Source organism: Pseudophryne corroboree, chromosome 12, assembly GCF_028390025.1.
Source record: "Pseudophryne corroboree isolate aPseCor3 chromosome 12, aPseCor3.hap2, whole genome shotgun sequence".
In the NCBI taxonomy this organism is placed as follows: domain Eukaryota; kingdom Metazoa; phylum Chordata; class Amphibia; order Anura; family Myobatrachidae; genus Pseudophryne; species Pseudophryne corroboree.
In genome coordinates this window covers 40,114,806-40,139,150 of record NC_086455.1, presented here as the reverse complement: position 1 = coordinate 40,139,150, position 24,345 = coordinate 40,114,806, and the positions used below count along the sequence as shown (strand labels likewise).

The following is a 24,345-nucleotide window of genomic DNA, read 5'->3' as shown; positions in this document are numbered from 1 at the left end:
TGGTACACCTGGTATTCCCAACCACGATCCTCAAGGCACACCAACAGTGCAGGTTTTAGTGATATCCAGGCTGCAGCACAGATGGTTAAATCAAAATAACTGAGCTACTAATTAAGTCACATGTGCTGAAGCCTGGATATCACTACAATTTGCACCGTTAGTGTGCCTTGAGGACCATGGTTGGGAATGCCTGTGGTACATGAAGCACATAGCACAGACTGGATTGCATTGTGAGTACAGAAGACACCAGAGCCACAGGAGGTGGGAAATGAGTGTAGTATGCTGCGGAGCCTGGTTAATGGGGTCGTGCATACAGTCAGATATAGAGAATGGGATCTGACAGAGTATTGAAAGAGCTGGATATAGCGCACCACCTGGCGCTGGTGATAGTGAACTCCGGTTGCGCACTGCTTCCAGCAAGACTGAGTATGGCACCCAGCCTGGAATTGATGTTGGAGTAACCTGTATATAGAGTATAGTCTGGAGTTGATGTTTGCTGGGTACAGTGCACATCCTGGAATAGATGTTGGAGCATGCTGTGTATTATTACCAGTTATTTATATAGTGCACACATATTCCGCAGCGCTTTACAGAGAATATTTGGCCATTCACATCAGTCTTTGCCCCAGTGGAGCTTACAGTCTATGTTCCCTACCACATTCATGCTAGGGTTAATTTTGTTGGGAGTCGATTAACCTAACAATATATTTTTGGATTGTGGGAGGAAACCCATGCAATTACGGGGAAAATATACAAACTCCACACAGTTAGGGCCATGGTGGGAATCAAACCCATGACCTCAGTGCTGTGAGGCCTAACCATTACATCCGTACTGCCCTAGTGTATAGCACACAGCCTGGAGAAGTCAGCAGGAGGATATCCAAACAGCAACTAGAACAGGAACAGATGTACAGTTACACTGTGAGGAGCCAGGAAGCAGGTCTCTGGAGAGAAGTTGTTATGGTACTGCCAGAGCCGGTTTAAAAAGGGTGTCCTTGCGCCAGATAGGCTGAGTGGATCATGTGTACAGGCGGTGGATGCAGGTGATATCGGCCAAGGTGGACACCAGCCAATCAGCTGGTTGGCAAGCATGAAGCTCAGGGATGACTTCAGTGGCTAGAAGAAGCACCAATGGCCATGAGATGGCTCTGCCCGGTCAGATCACGAGATCTGTAACCGCAGTATGTTACAATCACTTCTTTATATAACACCAGCAAAGAATGACTATTAGTTGTCCAAGCTGTTTTTATGTCCTCCTGTCCACCCTCTGCTCTAAGATCAAAGATCTGTGTGAAATACTGGGGTCAGCATGGATGCATGGTGTCTTTGAGCTCATTAAGTCAATAACAGAGAGGTAACGTCTCCAAATGGCTTCCTTCGAGCTTTTGACTAGGAAAATCCTCAGTGTGTAGGAGGTCTCACTGACCATGGAGGTCATTCTGACCACGATTCTTCGCTGCGGTGCGAATGGGTCGGAACCGCGCATGCGCGACGCCTGCAATGCGCACGAGCGTCGTTGCCCAGTGACGGGCGTCGCTGGGCAACAACCAGAAGAGAGAAGAAAGTGATCGCTAGCGCGATCGCAAGAAGATTGACAGCGGGGAGGTGTTCCGGGGTGAATACTCACCGTTTTCTGGGTGTGGAGATCCGAACGCTGGCATTTGGAGGGCAGATGTCTGATGTCAATCCCGGGACCTTCGTCGCTAGATCCGTCGCACAGGGTAAGTAAGTCTGACCCTGGTCTTGTTTTGCAGGAAACTATTTTAGCATAGCAGGGCTGCACAAGCGATCGCAGCCCTGCTATGCTAAAATACACTCCCCCATAGGCGGCGTCAAGTTGATCGCACGAGCAGCAAAAAGTTGCTATGTGCGATCAACTCGGAATGAGGGCCCATGTACGGTATGTTTATGACACATACACACATGTTGACATGTCTGTAGCTCCCAATTGCTGACCTAATGGTAGAGCTGGTCCTGCTCAGAAGAGCATATAAAGAAAGATTATATTGACCGGGGGGTTGAAGTCTACCTCCTGCCAGTATCTAATGAGAGAATGGTCTATACTTGTCAGCCATAGAACAATATCTCTCGGTGATACACCCATGACAGATAAACTCCCCATGGCTGCTCAGCAGCTGGTGAGGCATTTTGAGGCAAGCACAATTGTTGGTCTTTAGCTGATTCACAGTCATTAGATGCAGGGTGCTTAGAACGAGTATCATGTGGGCCTTCATGTAGAGGCTGATGAATCAACACAGGATAGAGAATCCTTCAGTCTCTTGCAGACTCTCATTAATGAGGTGACAATGGGGGTAATTCAGATTTGATCACTAGGCTGCGTTTTCGCACAGCGGGCGATCAGGTCCGAACTACATATGCGTACGCACCGCAATGTACAGGTGCGTCGGACGACTGCACCGGGCATCGGTGCATAGCGACGGGATGATGCAAAAAAAGCGTTCGCACGGGCAATCGCAAGGAAATTGACAGGAAGAGGGCGTTTGTGGGTGGCAACTGACCGTTTTCAGGCAGTGGTTGGAAAAACGCAGACATGTCCAAGCGTTTGCAGGGCGGGTGTCTGACGTCAAATCCGGTCCTGGACAGGCTGAAGTGATTGCAGCGGCTGAGTAAGTCGTCGGCTGCGTAGAGACTGCACAAAATCAGTTTGAGCAGCTGCGATACACAGGCGTTCGCACACTTGCACAGCAAAAATACACTCCCCCTGTAGGTGGCGACTATCTGATCGCAGGACAGCAAAAATCACTGCCCAGTGATCAGGCCTGAATTAGGACCATTGCTTTTGCCCTTTTTGAGTTGTCTCCTTTTAGCCACAAATCAACTAAAATGCCAGATGAGTTAATGTCTCTCAACAGATCTTCCTGTCTCCCTGTTCTGGACAGTGGTGCAATGAGTTCCACTTGAAGAGTCGTCATCAGGTAGAAGACATGCAGCAGCACGGGATGCGAAAACAGTCTGTGGCAGCTACAGGCAAAAATTCCTGCAGGATTCAAATTCAGATTTGGGCTGTGATCTGTGGTGGCTCTGACTGCTGAAAGCGATCAGACACCGTTCATTTCCAGCACGTTGTGAATGAAGCTGCCCATTTGTAGACGAGGCTGAGAAAATAGTGGGTAATCGGCGATGTCACATGGCGTCAATCAGAGCCGGCCCTAACCAATATGATGCCCTAGGCAAGATTTTGGCTGGTGCCCCCTAGCACCGCCGCTAGTTCTGCAAGAGATGCCTGGCATGAGTCAGCTGACAGCTCTACTAACTTTGGGCGCATTTTGTTTATGAAAATGCATCTTATTTGCATTACTATATGGCTAGAATGCACAAGCAGCTTCTACTGATTAAAATGATATGCAGCATACCTATATTCTGTGTGCGACTGCATCTGCATATACGAAATGCTACATTACATTTATTTCCAGGAATACACGCAACGTAGCATTTCGTATGCAGATACAGCCGCAGTCACACACAAAATATAGGCATGCTGCATATCATTTTAATCAGCAGAAGCTGCTGGTGCCCCTAAGCATACCAAATGCCCTAGGCATTTGCCTAGTTTGCCTATGCCTAAGGCCGGCTCTGGCGTCAATTATGTATCAGAAACTGAATATGGACATATGAGGGTAAATTTACTAAAATGGGAGTTCTATTTAAGATGGGATGTTGTCCATAGCAACCAATCAGATTCTCCTTCTCATTTATCTAGCACCTTCTAGAAGATAATACCTGGAATCTGATTGGTTGCTATGGGCAACATCCCATCTCAAATAGAACTGCCATCTTAGTAAATTTAAACCATGGTGTGTCCGTGATGTATGCTTAGAAAACAGGGCCTAATTTACTAATAACATTTATGCCGCTCCTAGTTGTTCTTTTCCTAAAAATGCTTATGAATTAATTTTTGGAAACTTGTGGTATATTTGTGTATGGGGTGGGGGAGTGGGGGTCGTTTTTGTTTTTGGGTCAGACTTTACTATTGTACAGTTAAACGTAATGTTACCACTAGAGGGCAGCATATTATCTAGTTTTAATAATAATAAAAAACACCTCACCCTATATATAATTGTACAGTATCCGGTCTCAAGGTCGACCACACGTAGGTCGACAGTCATTAGGTCGACCACTATTGGTCGACGTGAACACTATGTCGACATAACAAAAGGTCAACATGCGTTTTTCACTATTTTTTTCGTTATTTGAACTTTTTCATACTTTACGATCCACGTGGACTACAATTGGGAATGGTAACCTGTGCCGGAGAAAGGTAGCGAAGCATGGCGAGCGGACACAGTGCACTAATTGGGCTTCCAGGTCACTCTACGAAGAAAACGACACCAATTTTAAAAAAACAAAAAACTCCTGTCGACCTTTTGTCCGGTCGACCTTGCTCATGTCAACCTAATGCTTGTGTCAACCTATTTTGGGTGTCGACTTAGTTAGACACTGTCGACCTAAGTGTGGTCGATCCTATGAACCACACACAATTGTACAATAGTTCACCTAAAAAGGTAACCCGAGTGGTGATTAATTACACACATACAAATTAACAAATATAATATAAATACTAATTTATGGAAAAAATTAAGATAATAACTCGCGGGTGTGGGGTAATAAAAGAATATAACAGATCAGCATACTGTAAGTCAGTTGTCGACACAATATCAACTATTTTTCTCTAACGTCCTAGTGGATGCTGGGACTCCGTCAGGACCATGGGGAATAGCGGGCTCCGCAGGAGACAGGGCACATCTAAAAAAGCTTTTAGGTCACATGGTGCGTACTGGCTCCTCCCCCTATGACCCTCCTCCAAGCCTCAGTTAGGTTTTTGTGCCCGTCCGAGAGGGTGCAATCTAGGTGGCTCTCCTAAAGAGCTGTTTAGAAAAGTTTTTTTTTAGGTTTCAATCTCAGTGATTCCTGCTGGCAACAGGATCACTGCATCGAGGGACTTAGGGGAGAGATTTCCAACTCACCTGCGTGCAGGATGGATTGGAGTCTTAGGCTACTGGACACTTAGCTCCAGAGGGAGTCGGAACACAGGTCAGCCTGGGGTTCGTCCCGGAGCCGCGCCGCCGATCCCCCTTACAGACGCTGAAGAGACGGCAGAACGGAGGTCCGGAAAGCAGGCGGCAGAAGACTCCTCAGTCTTCTTGAAGGTAGCGCACAGCACGGCAGCTGTGCGCCATTGTTGTCACACGGCTCACTGACTCAGTCACGGAGGGTGCAGGGCGCTGCTGGGGGCGCCCTGGGCAGCAATATAATTACCTTTAGTGGCAAAATAAATACATCACATATAGCCATTAAGGCTATATGTATGTACTTTAACCCAGGCCAGTTTCTTAAAAACCGGGGAAAAGCCCGCCGAAAAAGGGGCGGAGCTTATTCTCCTCACCACTCAGCGCCATTTTCCTGCTCAGCTCCGCTGGTGAGGAAGGCTCCCAGGTCTCTCCCCTGCACTGCACTACAGAAACAGGGTAACAAAGAGAAGGGGGGCATAAATTGGCGATATTTATATATTAAGAGCGCATATATAGTAAACAACACCTTCTAGGGTTGTTTATATACATTTATGGCGCTTTTGGTGTGTGCTGGCAAACTCTCCCTCTGTCTCCCCAAAGGGCTAGGGGGTCCTGTCTTCGATTAGAGCATTCCCTGTGTGGCTGCTGTGTGTCGGTACGTGTGTGTCGACATGTATGAGGACGATGTTGGTGTGGAGGCAGAGCAATTGCCGATGATGGTAATGTCACCCCCTAGGGAGTCGACACCGGAATGGATGGCTTTAGTTATGGAATTACGTGATAATGTCAGCACATTACAAAAGTCAGTTGACGAAATAAGACGCCCGGCAAACCAGTTAGTACCGGTTCAGGCGTCTCAGACACCGTCAGGGGCTGTAAAACGTCCTTTACCTCAGTCAGTCGACACGGGTACCGACACAGATGAATCTAGTGTCGACGGTGAAGAAACAAACGTATTTTCCAATAGGGCCACACGTTATATGATCACGGCAATGAAGGAGGCTTTGCAGATCTCTGATACTGCTGGTACCTCAAAAAGGGGTATTATGTGGGGGGTGAAAAAACTACCTGTATTTTTTCCAGAATCAGAGGAATTGAATGACGTGTGTGATGAAGCGTGGGTTAACCCCGATAGAAAACTGCTAATTTCCAAGAAGTTATTGGCATTATACCCTTTCCCACCAGAGGTTAGGGCGCGCTGGGAAACACCCCCTAGGGTGGATAAGGCGCTCACACGTTTATCAAAGCAAGTGGCGTTGCCGTCTCCTGATACGGCCGCCCTCAAGGATCCAGCAGATAGGAGGCTGGAAACTACACTGAAGAGTATATACACACATACTGGTGTTATACTGCGACCGGCAATAGCCTCAGCCTGGATGTGCAGTGCTGGGGTAGTGTGGTTGGATTCTCTGACTGAAAATATTGATACCCTGGATAGGGACAGTATTTTATTGACTCTAGAGCAATTAAAGGATGCTTTCCTTTATATGCGAGATGCTCAGAGGGATGTTTGTACTCTAGCATCAAGAGTAAGCGCGATGTCCATATCTGCCAGAAGAAGTTTATGGACGCGACAGTGGTCAGGTGATGCGGATTCCAAGAGGCATATGGAAGTATTGCCATATAAAGGAGAGGAATTGTTTGGGGTCGGTCTTTCGGACCTGGTGGCCACGGCAACTGCCGGCAAATCCACTTTTTTACCTCAGACCCCCTCCCAACAGAAAAAGACACCGTCTTTTCAGCCGCAGTCCTTTCGCTCCTATAAAAAGCGACCAAAAGGACAGTCTTATCTGCCGCGAGGCAGAGGAAAGGGTAAGAAAGGGCAGCAAGCAGCCCCTGCCCAGGAACAGAAGCCCGCCCCGGCTTCTACAAAGCCATCAGCATGACGCTGGGGCTTTACAAGCGGACTCAGGAACGGTGGGGGGTCGACTCAAGATTTTCAGCAATCAATGGGTTCACTCACAAGTGGACCCGTGGGTCCTGCAGATAGTATCTCAGGGTTACATGCTGGAGTTCGAAAGGTCTCCCCCTCGCCGGTTCCTAAAGTCTGCTTTACCAACGTCTCCCTCAGAAAGGACGTCGGTTTTGGAAGCCATTCACAAGCTGTATTCTCAGCAGGTGATAGTCAAGGTACCCCTCCTACAACAGGGAAAGGGGTATTATTCCACACTATTTGTGGTACCGAAACCGGACGGTTCGGTAAGGCCTATTCTAAATCTGAAATCCTTGAACCTGTACATAAAGAAATTCAAGTTCAAGATGGAGTCACTCAGAGCAGTGATAGCGAATCTGGAAGAAGGAGACTTCATGGTGTCCTTGGACATAAAAGATGCTTATCTACATGTCCCGATTTACCCCTCACACCAAGGGTATCTCAGGTTCGTGATACAAGACTGTCATTATCAGTTTCAAACGCTGCCGTTTGGGTTGTCCACGGTCCCTCGGGTCTTTACCAAGGTAATGACCGAAATGATGGTTCTTCTACGAAGAAAAGGCGTAATAATTATCCCTTACTTGGACGATCTCCTGATAAGGGCAAAGTCCAGAGAACAGCTGGAAGTCGGTGTAGCGCTAACACAAGTAGCGCTTCAGCAACACGGGTGGATTCTAAATCTTCCAAAATCTCAATTGACCCCGACAACACATCTGCTGTTCCTGGGCATGATTCTGGACACGGTTCAGAAAAAGGTATTTCTCCCGGAAGAGAAAGCAAGGGAGTTATCCGAACTTGTCAAGAACCTCCTAAAACCAGGAACTGTGTCAGTACATCAATGCACAAGAGTCCTGGGAAAGATGGTGGCTTCGTACGAAGCGATTCCATTCGGCAGATTCCATGCACGAACATTTCAGTGGGATCTGCTGGACAAATGGTCCGGATCGCATCTGCACATGCATCAGCGGATAACACTGTCACCGAGAACAAGGTTGTCTCTCCTGTGGTGGTTGCAGACTGCCCATCTGTTAGTGGGCCGCAGATTCGGCATACAGGACTGGGTCCTGGTGACTACGGATGCCAGGGACAACTGGGAAGCAGATTTCCTCAGCAGACACGACCTTCACCCGGGAGAGTGGGGACTTCATCCAGAAGTTTTCCACATGATTGTGAACCGTTGGGAAAAACCAAAGGTGGACATGATGGCGTCTCGCCTCAACAAAAAATTGGACAGGTATTGCGCCAGGTCAAGAGACCCTCAGGCAATAGCTGTGGACGCTCTGGTAACACCGTGGGTGTACCAGTCAGTGTATGTGTTCCCTCCTCTGCCTCTCATACCAAAGGTACTGAGAATTATACGGAAAAGAGGAGTAAGAACAATACTGGTAGCTCCGGACTGGCCAAGAAGAACTTGGTATCCGGAACTTCAAGAGATGCTCACGGAGGATCCGTGGCCTCTACCTCTAAGAAGGGATCTGCTTCAGCAGGGACCTTGTATGTTCCAAGACTTACCGCGGCTGCGTTTGACGGCATGGCGGTTGAACGCCGGATTCTAAAAGAGAAGGGCATTCCTGAGGAAGTTATTCCTACTTTAATTAAAGCCAGGAAAGAAGTGACCGCACAACATTATCACCGCATTTGGAGAAAATATGTTGCGTGGTGTGAGGCCAAGAAGGCTCCAACGGAAGAATTTCAATTGGGTCGATTCTTACATTTCCTGCAAGCAGGATTGTCTATGGGCCTCAAATTGGGGTCCATTAAAGTTCAAATTTCGGCCTTATCAATTTTCTTCCAGAAGGAATTGGCGTCAGTGCCTGAAGTACAAACTTTTGTCAAAGGTGTACTACATATACAACCCCCAATAGTGCCTCCAGTGGCACCGTGGGATTTGAACGTGGTTCTAAATTTTCTCAAATCTCATTGGTTTGAGCCTTTAAAATCGGTAGATTTAAAATACCTTACATGGAAGGTAACCATGCTGTTGGCCCTGGCTTCAGCCAGGAGAGTTTCGGAGTTGGCAGCTTTGTCATACAAAAGCCCATATCTGATATTCCATTCGGACAGGGCAGAATTGAGGACACGTCCTCAATTTCTCCCTAAGGTGGTTTCGGCATTTCACTTGAACCAGCCTATTGTGGTGCCTGCGGCTACTAGCGACTTGGAGGACTCCAAGTTACTGGACGTTGTCAGAGCATTAAAAATATATATTTCAAGGACAGCTGGAGTCAGAAAATCTGACTCGTTGTTTACATTGTATGCACCCAACAAGTTGGGTGCTCCTGCGTCTAAACAGACGATTGCACGTTGGATATGTAGTACAATCCAACTTGCACATTCTGTGGCAGGCCTGCCACAGCCTAAATCTGTAAAGGCCCATTCCACAAGGAAAGTGGGCTCATCCTGGGCGGCTGCCCGAGGAGTCTCGGCATTACGACTTTGCCGAGCAGCTACGTGGTCAGGGGAGAACACGTTTGTAAAATTTTACAAATTTGATACTCTGGCTAAAGAGGACCTGGAGTTCTCTCATTCGGTGCTGCAGAGTCATCCGCACTCTCCCGCCCGTTTGGGAGCTTTGGTATAATCCCCATGGTCCTGACGGAGCCCCAGCATCCACTAGGACGTTAGAGAAAATAAGAATTTACTTACCGATAATTCTATTTCTCATAGTCCGTAGTGGATGCTGGGCGCCCATCCCAAGTGCGGATTGTCTGCAATGCTTGTACATAGTTATTGTTACAAAAATCGGGTTATTACTGTTGTTGTGAGCCATCTGTTCAGAGGCTACTTCGTTTGTGTTATCATACTGTTAACTGGGTTCAGATCACAAGTTGTACGGTGTGATTGGTGTGGCTGGTATGAGTCTTACCCGGGATTCAAGATCCTTCCTTATTGTGTACGCTCGTCCGGGCACGGTACCTAACTGAGGCTTGGAGGAGGGTCATAGGGGGAGGAGCCAGTACGCACCATGTGACCTAAAAGCTTTTTTAGATGTGCCCTGTCTCCTGCGGAGCCCGCTATTCCCCATGGTCCTGACGGAGTCCCAGCATCCACTACGGACTATGAGAAATAGAATTATCGGTAAGTAAATTCTTATTAAAATAGCACTCCTAATAAAAACATACATCCGCAGAAATCCGCTAATCCAATATTATAATCACTTCTATGCTGCCACATATATTAGATGGGTAATATCAGGTGTAAATGTCTCCATTGTAGGAGACAAATAAATTTGCACTTATTTCCCTAATGTGCTGGGGCAGATGTAATAATCTGTCTCAGTGATATTACTAGTGAACGCTTTTGAATGTCCAGAGGATAATATATCTCACTAACAGTACCGACTGCGGAGACTCTTATTAATGTCCAGCCGGTCTCCGCGCAGTCATAGTCATCAATCTAACAATGACTGGATGAACTCGCTCCACCAGTATATGTGTCGAAATAGGATATAGTCAAAGGTAAATCACTTCTCACCGCACCAGTGTAGATGGTACTGTATATATCCGTAGTGCCGTGGCTTAAACATCCTATAATCGGCCCACCGGGGCCAGCAGTGCAGTAGAGGTCTGGTTGCCACTGACGCCCTATTGAGCTCCTGCGCGCTGGCAGGGAGCTACTCGTCGCTGCCAGGGTCACAGCGGCTGCGTGTGACATCACGCAGCCCGCCCCCATCAATGATTTAGGCACACCTGCGTTGCCCGGACCGCGCCCCCTAAACGGCGGCCAAACGCCGCCGGCACGCTGCCTCCCGCCCAGCGACCGCCTCTGCCTGTCAATCAGGCAGAGGCGATCGCAGGGCTATGACAGCCGTCGGCTGTCTGGCATGCGCCGGCGCACTGCGGCGCATGCGCAGTTCAGACCTGATCGCGGCTGTCCGAAAACACACACCACCGATCAGGTCTGAATCGGCCCCATTGTTCAGTCCTAAATGATATTGCATAATGTGTATGCATGATCCGACGTATGATGCGTGCTCCCGCAGGTCACATGGGACGTCATACATCGGACTGCATGCAGTCTTGATGAGGTGATATTGTGTGGTTTTGAACTCCAGTGATTACTTTGTTTCTAGATATTGTTTGTAGTGTGTACACACGATCCGATCTGATATGATATCTTATACAATATCATACAATATTGTATCGTATGGGATCACATAATGTGTACATAGCATAAGGGGCGAGTGCAGGGACAGATTAACAATGGGGCGTATAGAGCTCCAGGCCTCCACATAAAAATAGGCCCATCATCATGACTGCATGAAGGTGACCAGCCACTAGCTGGCCACATGGTCGGCCATAGATCATAAGCATTAAATTGTATTTCTATTTGCCACACACAATGATGATATTTTTGTACTTTTACATATTTAGGGAGAGATTGGGGCTGATAGTGTACAGGGTCTACATGGTGTACAGCAGGGGTGGGCAAACTACGGCCCGCGGGCCACATGCGGCCCGTGAACTGATCTTGCCCAGCCCATGACAAGCACCCCGACTGGCTGAGCGGCTTGTCATTGCGCTGCATTACCTCTGAGCCGTAGGCAGCAGCGCTGCTGGCTATATTGGGTACAGCCGGCCAGACTACCTTTGATATCAGGCGCTGTTGGGGGTGGAGCCAAAGGCAGAGCGGCAGCGTGGATGCGGGCGGCGTGTGGCGGGCAGTTTGAATACATGCAGCAGCACAGGTACAGCACTATCTGGACTCGGGGAAGAGCACCTAAGTAAGGTACATGTTTGGATGGCGGGTGGCAGCGGGACCTGCCTGGCAAGGGGGCAGGGGTGCCTAGTGTGGGGGTGCCAGGGTGGGGGCAGCTGGCAATTCTGTCCAGGGAGGGAAGCTGGCAACTTTGTCTGGGGAGGGGAGCTGATTATTTTGTCCACGGAGGGAGGAGATGAGAGGGAAAAATAACTGGAAAAAGTTTTGTTTTTTAATTATTATTATTAAATGTGATTGTTAGCAAGTGGTGCTTTGACACCTGACTATTCAATGTCGGTGGCAGTAGGGAATGTACTCGAAGCATAATCTGCGATAAGTACCCTGCTGGAGCCACATTGTTTTGTGTGCGGCCCTCGATATTATCTGGAAAGTGTTAAGTGGCCCCCCAGCTGAAATAATTGCCCACCCCTGGTGTACAGGGTCTACATGGCGCTGGTCACACCCCCTCTGCTTCTCATAATAGGCCTTTGCATATTTTCAGCCCCAGGGCCATGAGGCCCTTAATCCAGCCTTGGGTGAGTGTATACTACCCCGGGCGGTGGAAGAGAGTTCTCATACAGTGAGACTTAGGCGGAATCCTATTGGGTGTAGGGTTTTGCAAAAAAAACCTTGCATCCAGTTTTGGATTACCGCAGGAATGCGCGCTCCCGATACCCGCATTATCCTATTGAAAAAGAAAAGCAAGGTTTTCTGCTTTGAAAACTCTGCAGTGCAAAAAAAAGACAGATACCGCTGTTTCAGCCGGTCCGGTGGTCTCCATGTCTTCCAGTCATCTCCCCTCCACCTTTCCACTGTGGTGGAGGATGCTAGGAGGGGAGGTAGCTGACTGCCCCGCCTCCCATACAAAAATCGAACATGGCATGCTGAGGGCCATCGTCTCAGCTGGGCCCAGTATGTACCAGCTGTAGCCCTTGATAACAGCCCTTCCTATTATAAAATAATACAAGTGTATGCTTATGAAATATCACTGTTCATTCTCCAAAGAAGCCTAAAGCAAAGGTAAGTGAAGCTGTATTTTATACCCCTATCACAGTGCAAAAATAACCCGGTATATTGACGAGTTTTAGCAGTGTCAACCCGGTTTGAGCTGCAGTGTGAAAGCGCCATTATGAATTTACCGGGTCAAACAACCCGGTATTTCTACCCGTGTAAAAAGAAGGATCCTACACGGTTCGGAATCGGGTCATTTGGCAGTGTGAAAGCCTCAGACCTGGTATATTCAACCCGGGAATCTTAAAAAGGAGGTGATAGGCTGTCTCCCTGCATGATGTCACCTGTCTGGACCCGGAAATAACAGGCAGCACTCTGTAAACAGTGGATGAGCCTTTATTATACTGCATCTACAGTGCTACAGTACATGTACAATATGGCAACCAGGTGTGAGCATGTTGTAGGGAGTTGTTGAGGATCAGAGGGGAGGCTGAAATCGCCAACCAAATTACAGGCACCGTAAAGGATGCAATAATCTATAAAAACATCACAAGGATGCTTGCAGCCTCTGGTTTCCAACATACCTCACAGCAGGTAATAAATAAAGAGACATGTGCTGTGTCGGCCATGATTGCTGCACTACTGAGCAGTCCCCAGCCCCTCCTTTTAATACCTTTGAAACCTCATCAATGTGAGACAGAAAAGTCCATTTAAAATGACATCACACTGTTTTAAATGGGTGAACCGGGTTCAGTGTGAAAGGCACCAACCCGGGAATAACCCGGTAATAAGACCACTCGAAAATGCGATGCAAAAGGGGTATAGCGTGTTCAGACTCGGGTCGGAAGCGTTTTCAAAAGCCGGTTCCTTACTGGGTTAGCGATGTGAAAGCGGTATTAGTCTACTGGAGAGCTTAGAACCCATACACTATAAAGCTTACTTACCGTATATACTCGAGTATAAGCCGACTTTTTCAGCACAGTTTTCTATGCTGAAAAAGCCCCCCTCGGCTTATACTCGAGTCAACGGCTGCAGCAGACGCCGTGGGCTGTGTGGGCGTCCGCTGCAGCCGGCTCCAGGGACAGACACTAGAGGTCATTATTGACCTCTAGTGTCTGTGCGGCGTTGCTATGGGAGAGACGTCATGACGTCTCTCCCATAGAGATGATCGGGTGCCGGGAAGCGGGCGCCGGCGCGGGCGGCCAGACGGAGCGGCGACCAGATGGAGCGGCGGCCAGACGGAGCGGGGATCCAGATGGAGCGGCGGCCAGACGGAGCGGGGATCCAGATGGAGCGGCGGCCAGACGGAGCGGATGAACAGATGGAGCGGCGGCCAGACGGAGCGGAGCAGCGCAGCAGCAGAAGAAGCGGTCGGGAAGCAGGAGCGGGGCAGTGGTAAGTATTGTTTTAGTGTGTGTTTATGTTTGTAAGCTGCAAAGGGGGCACAACAACTACTGGGGGCAAACAAAGGGGGCACAACAACTACTGGGGGCAAAGAAAGGGGGCACAACAACTACTGGGGGCAAAGAAAGGGGGCACCACAACTACTGGGGCAAAGAAAGAGGGGTCATAACTACTGTGGGCAATGAAAGAGGGGGGCACAAATACTGGGGGCAAAGAAGGGGCATAACTACTGGGGGCAAAGCAACGGGGGCATGTTTTTATCTGTCACTGGGGGTATATGTGGCACTGGGGGCACAACCCTAGAAACAAACATTACCCCCTGGCAACAAGCATAACACCTACCGCATAAAATCCCTGGCAACGAGCATGACACCCTGAGCATGAAAACCCCTGGCACCGTGCATTTCCCACCCTAGGCTTATACTAGAGTCAGTAATTTTTCCCAGTTTTTTGTGGTAAAATTAGGTGCCTCGGCTTATATTCGGGTCGACTTATACTCGAGTATATACGGTACTTAAGTTTCAAATTTGCCTGATAGAAAATACCTACACAAGTTGAACACATTCGCAGACCTTGTGTAACATACATAGGGGTGCATTTATCATTTTCACATTTACAGTGCAATCTGGGCACGATATTAACACCTCAATTCACTTTACAGTATGTTATATCGCCCATTCTGGGGGAGCCCTTTACCCACAATGTGGCCAGAGAAATTGACCCCATCAGCAGTCTTTTCACTCCTCTATCATGACTCTCGCGCTATCTACTAACCACGCATCTGCGGTGGCCATTGCAGGGGAGGGTTCTGGAGGAACCCTCTGCCGGATAATTTTGCTACGTGTAGCCCACAAGCTACAGCAGCACAATGCCATCTTCAGATGACGTTAGCTGTGGGGGCCAGCATCGCATCCCTCCATTGTGGGGCTGCACTGCAGTCAGAAATGGATGGACTGTAGCAGATATCTGAGAAGCCAATACTCCCCTTCGGAAATCGATCAGCATTGTGACTTTTGGCATTGTGACCATCGGGATCCTGACCATTAAAATGCCCCTTGTGTACCGCACAATGTATATTACACTCAATACAATATAAATCTTTTAAAATAAAATCACAATATTAAGTTCTTGATGCATAAAACTTTTATTTCTTTACAAAATAATAGACATCCACTCACACACACAGTTTGCTTTCTTTTCTTAAATACTGTACAAGAAAAATACTTGCATTTTAGTAACATCTATTAACCCAACCCCTTTCCTCTAATGCAGAATAAGCCGAGCAAGAACTTTTAAGGCGTTTCAGATTATGAGCAGGAATTGACATATAATGGGGTGTCACCAGTAAGTGAATAGTCTGTGCTTTCTGATCACCCCTACTGCTGATGTTATTTAAACACATAAATTACAACATTAATGGCAAAATGAAGAATTCCTGGCACAAGGATGAAAAAATATCTAAATGAAAAGGCTTGCTCACCTACAAATGACTTTAGGGTGTGCGAGCTTTACTAATTGCATTGCTTTATCATTCCTTCCTTACACTAGGTGATTTTCAACAATGGGCGTGATTCAGAGAAGTACGCTAATGCATTCACAAGCTGCAACCCCGTACGCAGCAGATGTGAGAAAATATGCTAAAGCCACCGCCACCACCTAGAAATGTATTCAGACGCCCACCGTGGGCTTTGCAGATCCTAGCGACTCTGTACAAACACGCAGTGGCGGTCGCAGATCTTTCGGTAATCGACCATCAGAGTGATCCTAAGGTCACGCAAAATGGCTGCGAAACGGAGACGATGCCATGTTTTTTGGGCCACTCCCCGTTACAGCCCCAAAGTAGTCCCTAGGCGGAATTCAACTGTTTTTCCGCCAGCAGGCACAAGAAGGAGCCCAAACAGTGCTATTCAATTGTAGCTCAGTTCAGACGCGATGGCTGCCTGCGCCTGCATTTTACCCCTTCCCCTCCCCCCCAGGGATGCCAAGCCGAAATGCGTTAAAAGTGACCTGTTTGGGCACCCAAATGGGACATTTCACGTCGCACCCATTACTTTAGTCGGGTGTAGTATCTTTACGCAGCTAAACACAGACTGCTATGGGCGCAATATATGCGATAAAATAAAAGATCAATTGTATATCGCCCTGCCATCTCCTGTCAGTTTAGACAGGAGATCGGGCGCAATATAACAATTGAATTCTGCACCCTGACTGTCAATCAGTTTGCAAATAAATCCTTACTGCAAGCAACATTGCAAAGGAGCCTTGCGCATGTGCGCAGTCAGCCGATAATCGCTCAACTGTATAAACATCGGTATTGCGTACATTTCCGAATCAATCCCAATGTCTTTAAAATCAGGCATTTAAAATTGTATTTAACATTGGATACAGCACAGAGCTGGCCTATGGACACAACCGTGAGCAATGTAAAGAGCAGAGCAGGCAACACAACTAGACAATTGTGCCTGATGATATAAACACGAAGAGAAGAAGCACAGAAGGAAGCTAGAAAACTAACAACGAATTTTAGTAATATGTGCAATACATATTTCACCTGAAGATAAAATTCCCTTTTAAGACAGGTTTCCTTTCAAAGTAGATTTTCATTTAAAAGTAGTATTTCTCCCGCATAGATTAAATATAAAATTAATTTGCATATAAACCCACTATTGAAACATTACTGATGAAACATTGGGTGCTGTATGTAACTGTCATCTATCATTAGCGGTTACAATACAGGCATAAACCTCAGTAGCACATAGCGCCACCTTACCTTATGAGAAGGTACTGCATCCCAAAACCACAAATATTTGCTGGCGCAATAACAAATTAATCAACACAAATAGAAAGTGGTAACTTATCACCACATATTTCCACCGCCACATAAAACATGCCACTCTCTATCCAGAGATGAAAAATAGCAACTAAAATGATTCTATATCTTTAAATGCACCATCGAGAGTGAGATAATACTATGGATATTAATTATCCTATTAATAGGCTTTTCACAGTGTTTCGTTAAAAATATGGCTGTATTATAATAAAAGGATCATTTATACGAGTATCTATAGCAGAGTTTGATATAAATAGGATTATTTTGCATTTTCTTTAGCAATTCTGCATGGACTGGAAAGCCATGTATGGCCAGTGACTGCGAAATAAGAGCCAAGGTGTTTGATGTCATTGTCACACACTCCACTGTGTCACTCTATAACAATAATCACTGGAGGGGTATAAGCAGGTCTTGGAGGACGTTTTTCTAATAGTCTGCTGTACATGCAACATCTGGTTGGTTACTATAGGATGCATTTCCCTAAGTAGCGTTCATTCTAGCACCCTGCACCTTTCAAAATCCATGCAGCTCTTCTTTCCTGCCTGGGGTGTCGCTCTCTGCTCTTGTGCTTCTCAGCACACTCTGGTCTGTATGTCAGCACTGAAATACAGACCAGAGTGTGCCGAGAAGAACCAAAACAGAGAGCGACACCCCAGGCAAGAAAGAGGAACTGCACATGTTTTGAAAGGTGCAGGGTGCTAGAATGAACACTACCTAAGCAACTGCTTTCATCTATAAACCCTAATTACTTTTCAATTACTCTTTCATAACAATATACACGTAGATTCTATTCTTCTGTATGTGGCCTGCAAGGGAGGAGTGGTCACACAGCCTTGGGGGTATGACCCAATAGAAAGCTACTAGCCCTGCTATTGGCCTATGTAGTCATCCAATTGCATTCTGTTTACTCCTGCTCTGCACATATTAGGTGGGTCTATACCCACTGCAAACTGAGCATGAAATCCACCTCCTTCAGTGAGCACCAGCGATAAATTCTATATTACTGCCCATAGCAGTAGGAGATACTTTTCTAGGCGGCAATAAACAAACCTCTTCTGCTGTGGACCCTCAACGTAGACATGACTTCCCCTTGTCACCACAGATGTTCTCACATGCTTGAATAAGTGTGTACATCTTAACGGAAAAGTGGATGCATACAGCTAGTTTAATCACGTGGAACTCCTCAGGAAAGTTTAAACCTCTCCAAATGCCAAGTGTGTATTATTAATTCCCTTTAAATAACAGTATTGCACTGAATTTCAATAAGCTCCGCATAAATCAGAAATCTCATTTAAGTATCTTTTGTCCCTGCAAGACGCTTTATAATCTTTTCCACTTCTAAATTCGGTTTCCTTAACTCTCTCTGTATATGCATACATTTGGGCAAGCTAGTGGCATTCCAACAACACTAACAAGCAGATGTATTTAGCTTTGAATAGTGATAATGTGGAGAGAGACAAAGTACCAAACAATCAGCTCCTGTCGTTTTTTCAAACATAGCCTGTAAGTAAGGAGCTGATTGGCTGGTACTTTATCTCTCCAAGGCTTTGTATATCTGCCCGAGTATGAACAGAGAACAGAAGTTAGCAGCACTGAAAATATCACCAATTTTTACTTATTCAAGTAATAAACAAAAAAATCACAACACTCAATTTTCCATCCCATTGTGTCTTCTTGTCTTCATTATCAATCTACTTATCGGACACAGGGCCTAATTCAGACCTCATCGCTCGCTAGGGTTTTTTTGCAGTGCTGCGAACAGATAGTCGCCGCCCATAGGGGAGTGTATTTTCGCTTTGCAAGTGTGCGAATGCATGTGTAGCAGAGATGTACAAACAGATCTTGAGTAGTCTCTGAGTAGCCCAGGACTTACTCAGCCGCTGCGAACACTGCAGCCTGACCGAGATCGGAATTGGCGTCAGGAACCCTCCCTGCAAATGCTTGGACACGCCTGTGTTTTTACAACCACTCCCAGAAATCGGTCAGTTGCCACCCACAAACGTCTTCTTCCTGTAAATCTCCTTACGATCGCCCCTGTGAACAGATCCGTCACACAAATTCATTGCTGAGCGGTGATCCGCTTTGTACCCGTGCGACGCGCCTGCGCATTGCGGTGCATACACGTGCAGTTTTGACCTAATCGCAGTGCTGCAAAAAACACTAGTGAGCGATCAGGTCTGAATTACCCCCATAGAGCATTCAAAGTATTTAAAAATTGCTAAAATGTGCCCAAATTGGTTGCTACATTTTTAAAGTGATTCTCACTTTTATGTTTCTTTTTTGCTTTTAAAAAATGCAGAATACTTTCCTGTAGTCAATGTTGCAAGTTAATATTGTATTGACTTGTAATATCTGCGACTCTAAAAGGACCTTGCACAGCAGCTACATCTCACGTGGTCTTGTTACTTTTCATTACAAAGATCCACTTTTTTTTTTTTTGCTACTTCTGGGTTCTGTTAATGTATTGAAAATCTTATGAGAAAAGATTTGCAGTTAGAGAAATGTAAATGGCATTCACGTCCTAGTGGCTACTTGTGTTTTTCTCAAGACTTATTTGTGGCATGAATTGTGTTCTGAGTTCCTTCAGGTGACTCTGATTTTGGATATTTTCCTCAACAAAAACTGACAGAGCAATATTGTAAGAGCGCGGTAAATCTCTTCTATTTAATAAATAATCCTTTGCAAGACTGTATTTACCCACCTTCTTAAAGCTATTTTAATTCAATTTAAGTTATATCAAGTTTTGATGGTAGTGCCTGTTTATAAGACATAAGCTTAGAAATGGTTCTGTTCCCCATTTTTGTCATTGTCCGTTTTAGCAAATTTCAGGTGTTTCACAAATAGGCTCTGTAACACAGAAGTCACTCTTACGCCAGACTTTTCTTCCATAGCAAGATAAGGACCATCCTGTCTTCTTACACCAGTAACCGCCAGTAAGATGACCTTGGTTCAGTACTGGACAGGTCAGGGGTAAGGGACTTATAACATGGTAATCTTAGGGTTAATATAAATCTTTTGATTTAATACTTGGTATTTTGGAGATTTGAGACTTTGCTTGATACTGAGATGACTGCCCAACCAGTGGACAATACCAGCCAGTCCATCAAAGGCTTGTATCTGCGGTCTCTGATTTTAGGCCTGCTCGTTCGGACATGGTGTCCGGCTGCCCGTCCCGACAGAACAAAACAGTTGGGTTCTTGCATGCCCACATTGCCAGGTCCCCGCCATTGGCTGGACTGGAGGAAGATACCCTACTGCCAGGCCGATGCCTGTTACTGTAGCGGTCACGGATCGGATCAGCCCGTCCTCTGACCTCTCTGTTCTGGCCCTGCGCACAAAGATAGGCGGCGATGTTCCTAGTCCTGTAGCCCTCCTCTCGATTCCGCCCCAGTAGCATGGAAATATTGGGGTTGCGGATGGCGTAGATGAGTGGGTTGATGGCCCCGTTGGCCCATGCCATCCAAATAGCCACGGTGTCCATGATTGGCGTGAACGGGTAGTCCCCAGCCGCTGCCACCAGCCCCATGACGCAGTACGGTCCCCAGCAACAGATGATGAAGACGATCATGATCAGCACTGTAGTCGCCGTCCTCATCTCGCTGTAGAATCGGAGCAGGTGGGCGTAGGTGGTCACAGGCCGCACGCGGATCTCCGACAACCTCACAGCCTTGCAGATGTGGTAGTGGCAGAAGCACATCAGGCCAAAGGGCAAGAGGTAGCAGAGGACGATGAGGGTGACGCTGTAGGCAGCGCCCAGCCTGGAGCCGGTGGAGTGGAACACATACATGCAGTGGTAGTACCCCCTCTTGTGCACCACCCACTGCTCCTTTGCCAGCAGGTACCATGGGAAGGAGAAGCCCAGGGCGGTCAGCCAGGCCGCCACCAGCAGCTGCATAGCCCTAGTGCGCCCCATCTTCTCCTGCGGCTGCCGCACGATGGCGTAGTAGCGGTCCAGGGAGATGAGGGTCATGGTCAGGGTGGAGACGATGCCGAAGCACGAGTTAAAGAACCCGTTGGCGAAGCAGAAGCGGTCCCCGAAGAGCCAAGCCCCGCCGCGGGAGAAGAGCAGCAGGAAGGAGAAGGGCAGGCAGAGCAGCGCGGTCAGAAAGTCGGACAGGGACAGGGAGAGGATGAAGGCGTTAGTCACGGTGCGGAGCTGCCGGTGCTTGGCGATCACCAGCATGACGGCGCAGTTCCCCAGGCAGGACAGCAGGAAGATAGCGAGCAGCAGCAGCGCCTGGCAGCCCAGAGCCACCCCGTGCAGCAGCGCGTTGCCCCCGGGCTCCTCGCTGGACGTGGCCGGGGTGCTGGAGCTGCTCAGGCCGGTGCCGTCTCTTCCTCCGGCCCCCGGCGCCGACAGGTTGCTCAGCAGCGGCTCCATGGGTCGCGTCGAGGCCGGGTGGAGGCATTCCTCGGCCGGGGCTGCAGGGAGCTGCTGACGCCGGGGATGATGCTTCTGCTGAGCTGCAACCTGAGCGCTCCGGGTCCAGGTTCTAGAACGCCGGTGACGTCACCGCTGGTTGCCAGGGAAACAGAATCTGCCGGCTTCTCAGGGTTGGGAAGATGTAAAGTTCTTTAGCACCAGCAAAACCTAAAAGCTGTTTACAGTAAATGCTCTGTCTATGAGTAATGATCTTGTATTACATACGTTCCACTAGAACATCAGACGTGTAAAGCCATTGCCTTCTCTGCAATCTGTCCAGCTGGACCACACGCATTTCCTCTGAATGTTTTCTAAATGCTGTACATACTATGCCCCAGATTTATCAAGCCTTGGATGGAGGTAAAGTGGACGGAGGTAAGGTACCAGCCAATCAGCTCCTAACTGCCATGTCACAGGCTGTGTTTGAAAAAAAATGACAGGAGCTGATTAGCTGCAATTTATCACTCTCCAAGGCTTGTTAAATCTGGGCCTATAGTAGCTGTCCCATGCAAGGGACAGTTGTGGGGCAGCATTTATTACACTATTATTAAGGTGGGGACACACTACTAGGCGGTTACTGCAGTGCGACATCGCCTAGTGTTTCCCGGGCCAGGCCACCCAACAGCGACCATACACACTGTGCGATATCACTAATGATCTCTGCACCCATAAGCATCGTTCTTGGGGCCTAATTCAGACCTGATCGTAGATGTGCACATCTACGATCAGTCATACAGACATGCAGGGGGACGCCCAGCACAGGGCTAGTCCGCCTCGCATGTCAGCCCCCCCCCCCCACAAGTACAAAAGCATCACTCAGCGGCGATGCTTTAGTACTTTGGGAGTAGCTCCCTACCAGTGTAGCTCTTGCGCGCTGGCAGGGAGATAGTCGTCGCTGTGAGGGTCACAGCGGCTGCGTGTGACGTCACGCAGCCGCCGCGGCCCGCACAGTCCTAAAACGGCAGCCAAACGCGGCCAGTCCATCTCTGCCTGTCAATCAGTCAGAAGCGATCACAGGGCTGAGACGGCCGTCGGCTGTCTGGCATGCGCCGGCGCATGCACAGTTCAGACCTGAGTGGCTGCTGTGCGAAAACGCACAGCACCGATCAGGTCTGAATTTGGCCCTTGGTGCAGTATGACTCAGAGGACAGTTTGCGGTTTCTTTGCTTCCCATTATTCCAATACAGTGTTATATGAAAACAATTCATTAAGTGTACGGCTGCACATTAGTGGAACACAACACCTTTTAATGCCATTATATAACTCCTTTATTATTGGAGAGTTCCCAATCACTTGACCACTCTTCACCATCGCTGGGTCTCAGCTTTGTCAGGATTGAGGTCTTTATTTCCTCAGAGTTGGTTTTGGAGGTTGGCAGACACTTTTGTTTATTTTTAGTTCATGGGTAAGAAAATGCCCATTTTGTGCTGTACTTACTGTCCGCAAACTTGGATTTGTACAGTCATGCCAGGTATGTGGTGTACTTTTTGGGCTTTTAGCTTTAAAGGACCACTAAACATAGAAGAAGTGGTTTATAAAACAGCGACTAATGACTTTCCCTCATACAGACTGTACATGTAAATGTCAGGGGCTTTTATACCAGGAGGTATTTCAGTCAATGTGATCGTGTGAGGAGACATCTACATACAGTACTGTAGCATTTCTTATCAGTAATTCTATCGGTATTCAGACTCTAGGTCGACACCCAGGGCTGCCATCAGAAATGATGGGGCCCGGGACTGACAAATGAAGCAGGGCCCCCCACCCCAAACACTGCCCCATTGCCCCCCCCCCCCCCTGCATTCCCCAAACTTACATTTTGAGTGGGCCCGGGAGGATGCAGTGAGAATTGGGGACAAGGCCAGCCGCCTACGCACCGGCAGCCACAGCACCGGGGGATAGAGGACGGAGCCACAGCGCCATTCATAATCTTTAGTACTAGAGACTCAGAGCTGTCCGTGAGCCAATCAGAGCTCACGGACCGGCAGTCAATCAGGAGCGGCTGAATTTGGCAGCTCCTGATTGGTTGCCAGTCCGTGAGCTCCGATTGGCTCATGGCCAGCATTGTAGTAAGAACAGCGCCGCGGCTCTGTCCTTTTGAGGCTGCCGGTGCGCATGCAGGCAGATGACATGGCCCCGAACCTGAATGCTGCCACACGGGCCCCATCTCAGTCCAGGCCTGGAGTCCCCACCGACCCCCCTTGATGGCGGGCCTGTTGACACCAATAAGGTTGACACCCATTAGGTCGACAGTGGATAGGTCGACACTAGAAATAGGTTGACACGGACATTAGGTCAACATGAAAAAAGGTTTTCATACTTTACAATCCAAGTGGACTACGATTGCGAATGGCTCGCGAGCCATGCATGGGGACATAGGTGCACTAATTGGGGTTCCCGGTCAATTGACTGAGAAAACGACACCAAAACCCCCCCATAAAAAAACTCATGTCGACCTAGAGTCCCATACCCATTCTATCAAAGGACACAGACAATCTGCCAGTCCTAAATACCAGCTGTAAGTGACCAATGCGGGCTTGCACTCAGCTGCAAAACAAATCTCCATTTCTATCACGGTATGAAAAATTTTCCAAGTACATTCTGAATGTCATTTTCAGCTATTTTAGATTAAGCAATTTTTATTTTGAGTTCAGTAGCTTTTTAACTCTTAAGAAGTAATCCATTCCACATATCTCATTAGATACATCAGGCACTCGTAATATTAAATACATGTAAGTACTTAACAAAACCACAATTTAAAACCTTTTCAAAATAAATGGGACTCTTTTGGTAGGAAAAAAAAATAGTTTTTATTTAATTTGAAATATACAAGGGCAGATAGGCAAATATAGGGAGGAAAAAAACAAACATTTGAGCTGCCTCCAAAAGTTATGTTCACACAAACAGGCCAGCTGTATTCATTTACCCAAAACTTTAATTAGCTATTTTCCTCAGAATGGAGTTATGACCAATATTTATACTTCTATAACATATATTTGCCTGTATTTATCAATGAGTGATAAATTTCACTGTGAGTGATAAATTGCACCAGCCAATCCGCTCCTGTCATTTTGCA

The 24,345-nt window shown here is 47.5% G+C and overlaps 2 protein-coding genes across 2 annotated transcripts in view; one reads left to right on the top strand and one right to left on the bottom strand.

Annotated features, from left to right (window-relative positions):
* The first annotated feature begins 210 nt into the window (after nt 1-210).
* JKAMP (JNK1/MAPK8 associated membrane protein) overlaps nt 211-24,345 on the top strand; it is a 57,349-nt gene continuing 33,214 nt past the window's right edge. The window contains exon 1 of the mRNA XM_063947369.1: nt 211-230. The gene's annotated coding sequence lies outside the window, so the exon portion shown is untranslated. The remainder of the gene's footprint in view (nt 231-24,345) is intronic.
* GPR135 (G protein-coupled receptor 135) lies at nt 15,142-21,366 on the bottom strand. Its single transcript, XM_063947366.1, has one exon. The coding sequence runs from the start codon at nt 21,225-21,227 to the stop codon at nt 19,950-19,952; it is 1,278 nt and encodes a 425-aa protein (XP_063803436.1). The 5' UTR covers nt 21,228-21,366; the 3' UTR covers nt 15,142-19,949.

Coding starts and splice junctions, on each gene's coding strand:
- GPR135 (XM_063947366.1), bottom strand. CDS start 21,227: ATGGAGCCGCTGCTGAGCAACCTGTCGGCGCCGGGGGCCGGAGGAAGA.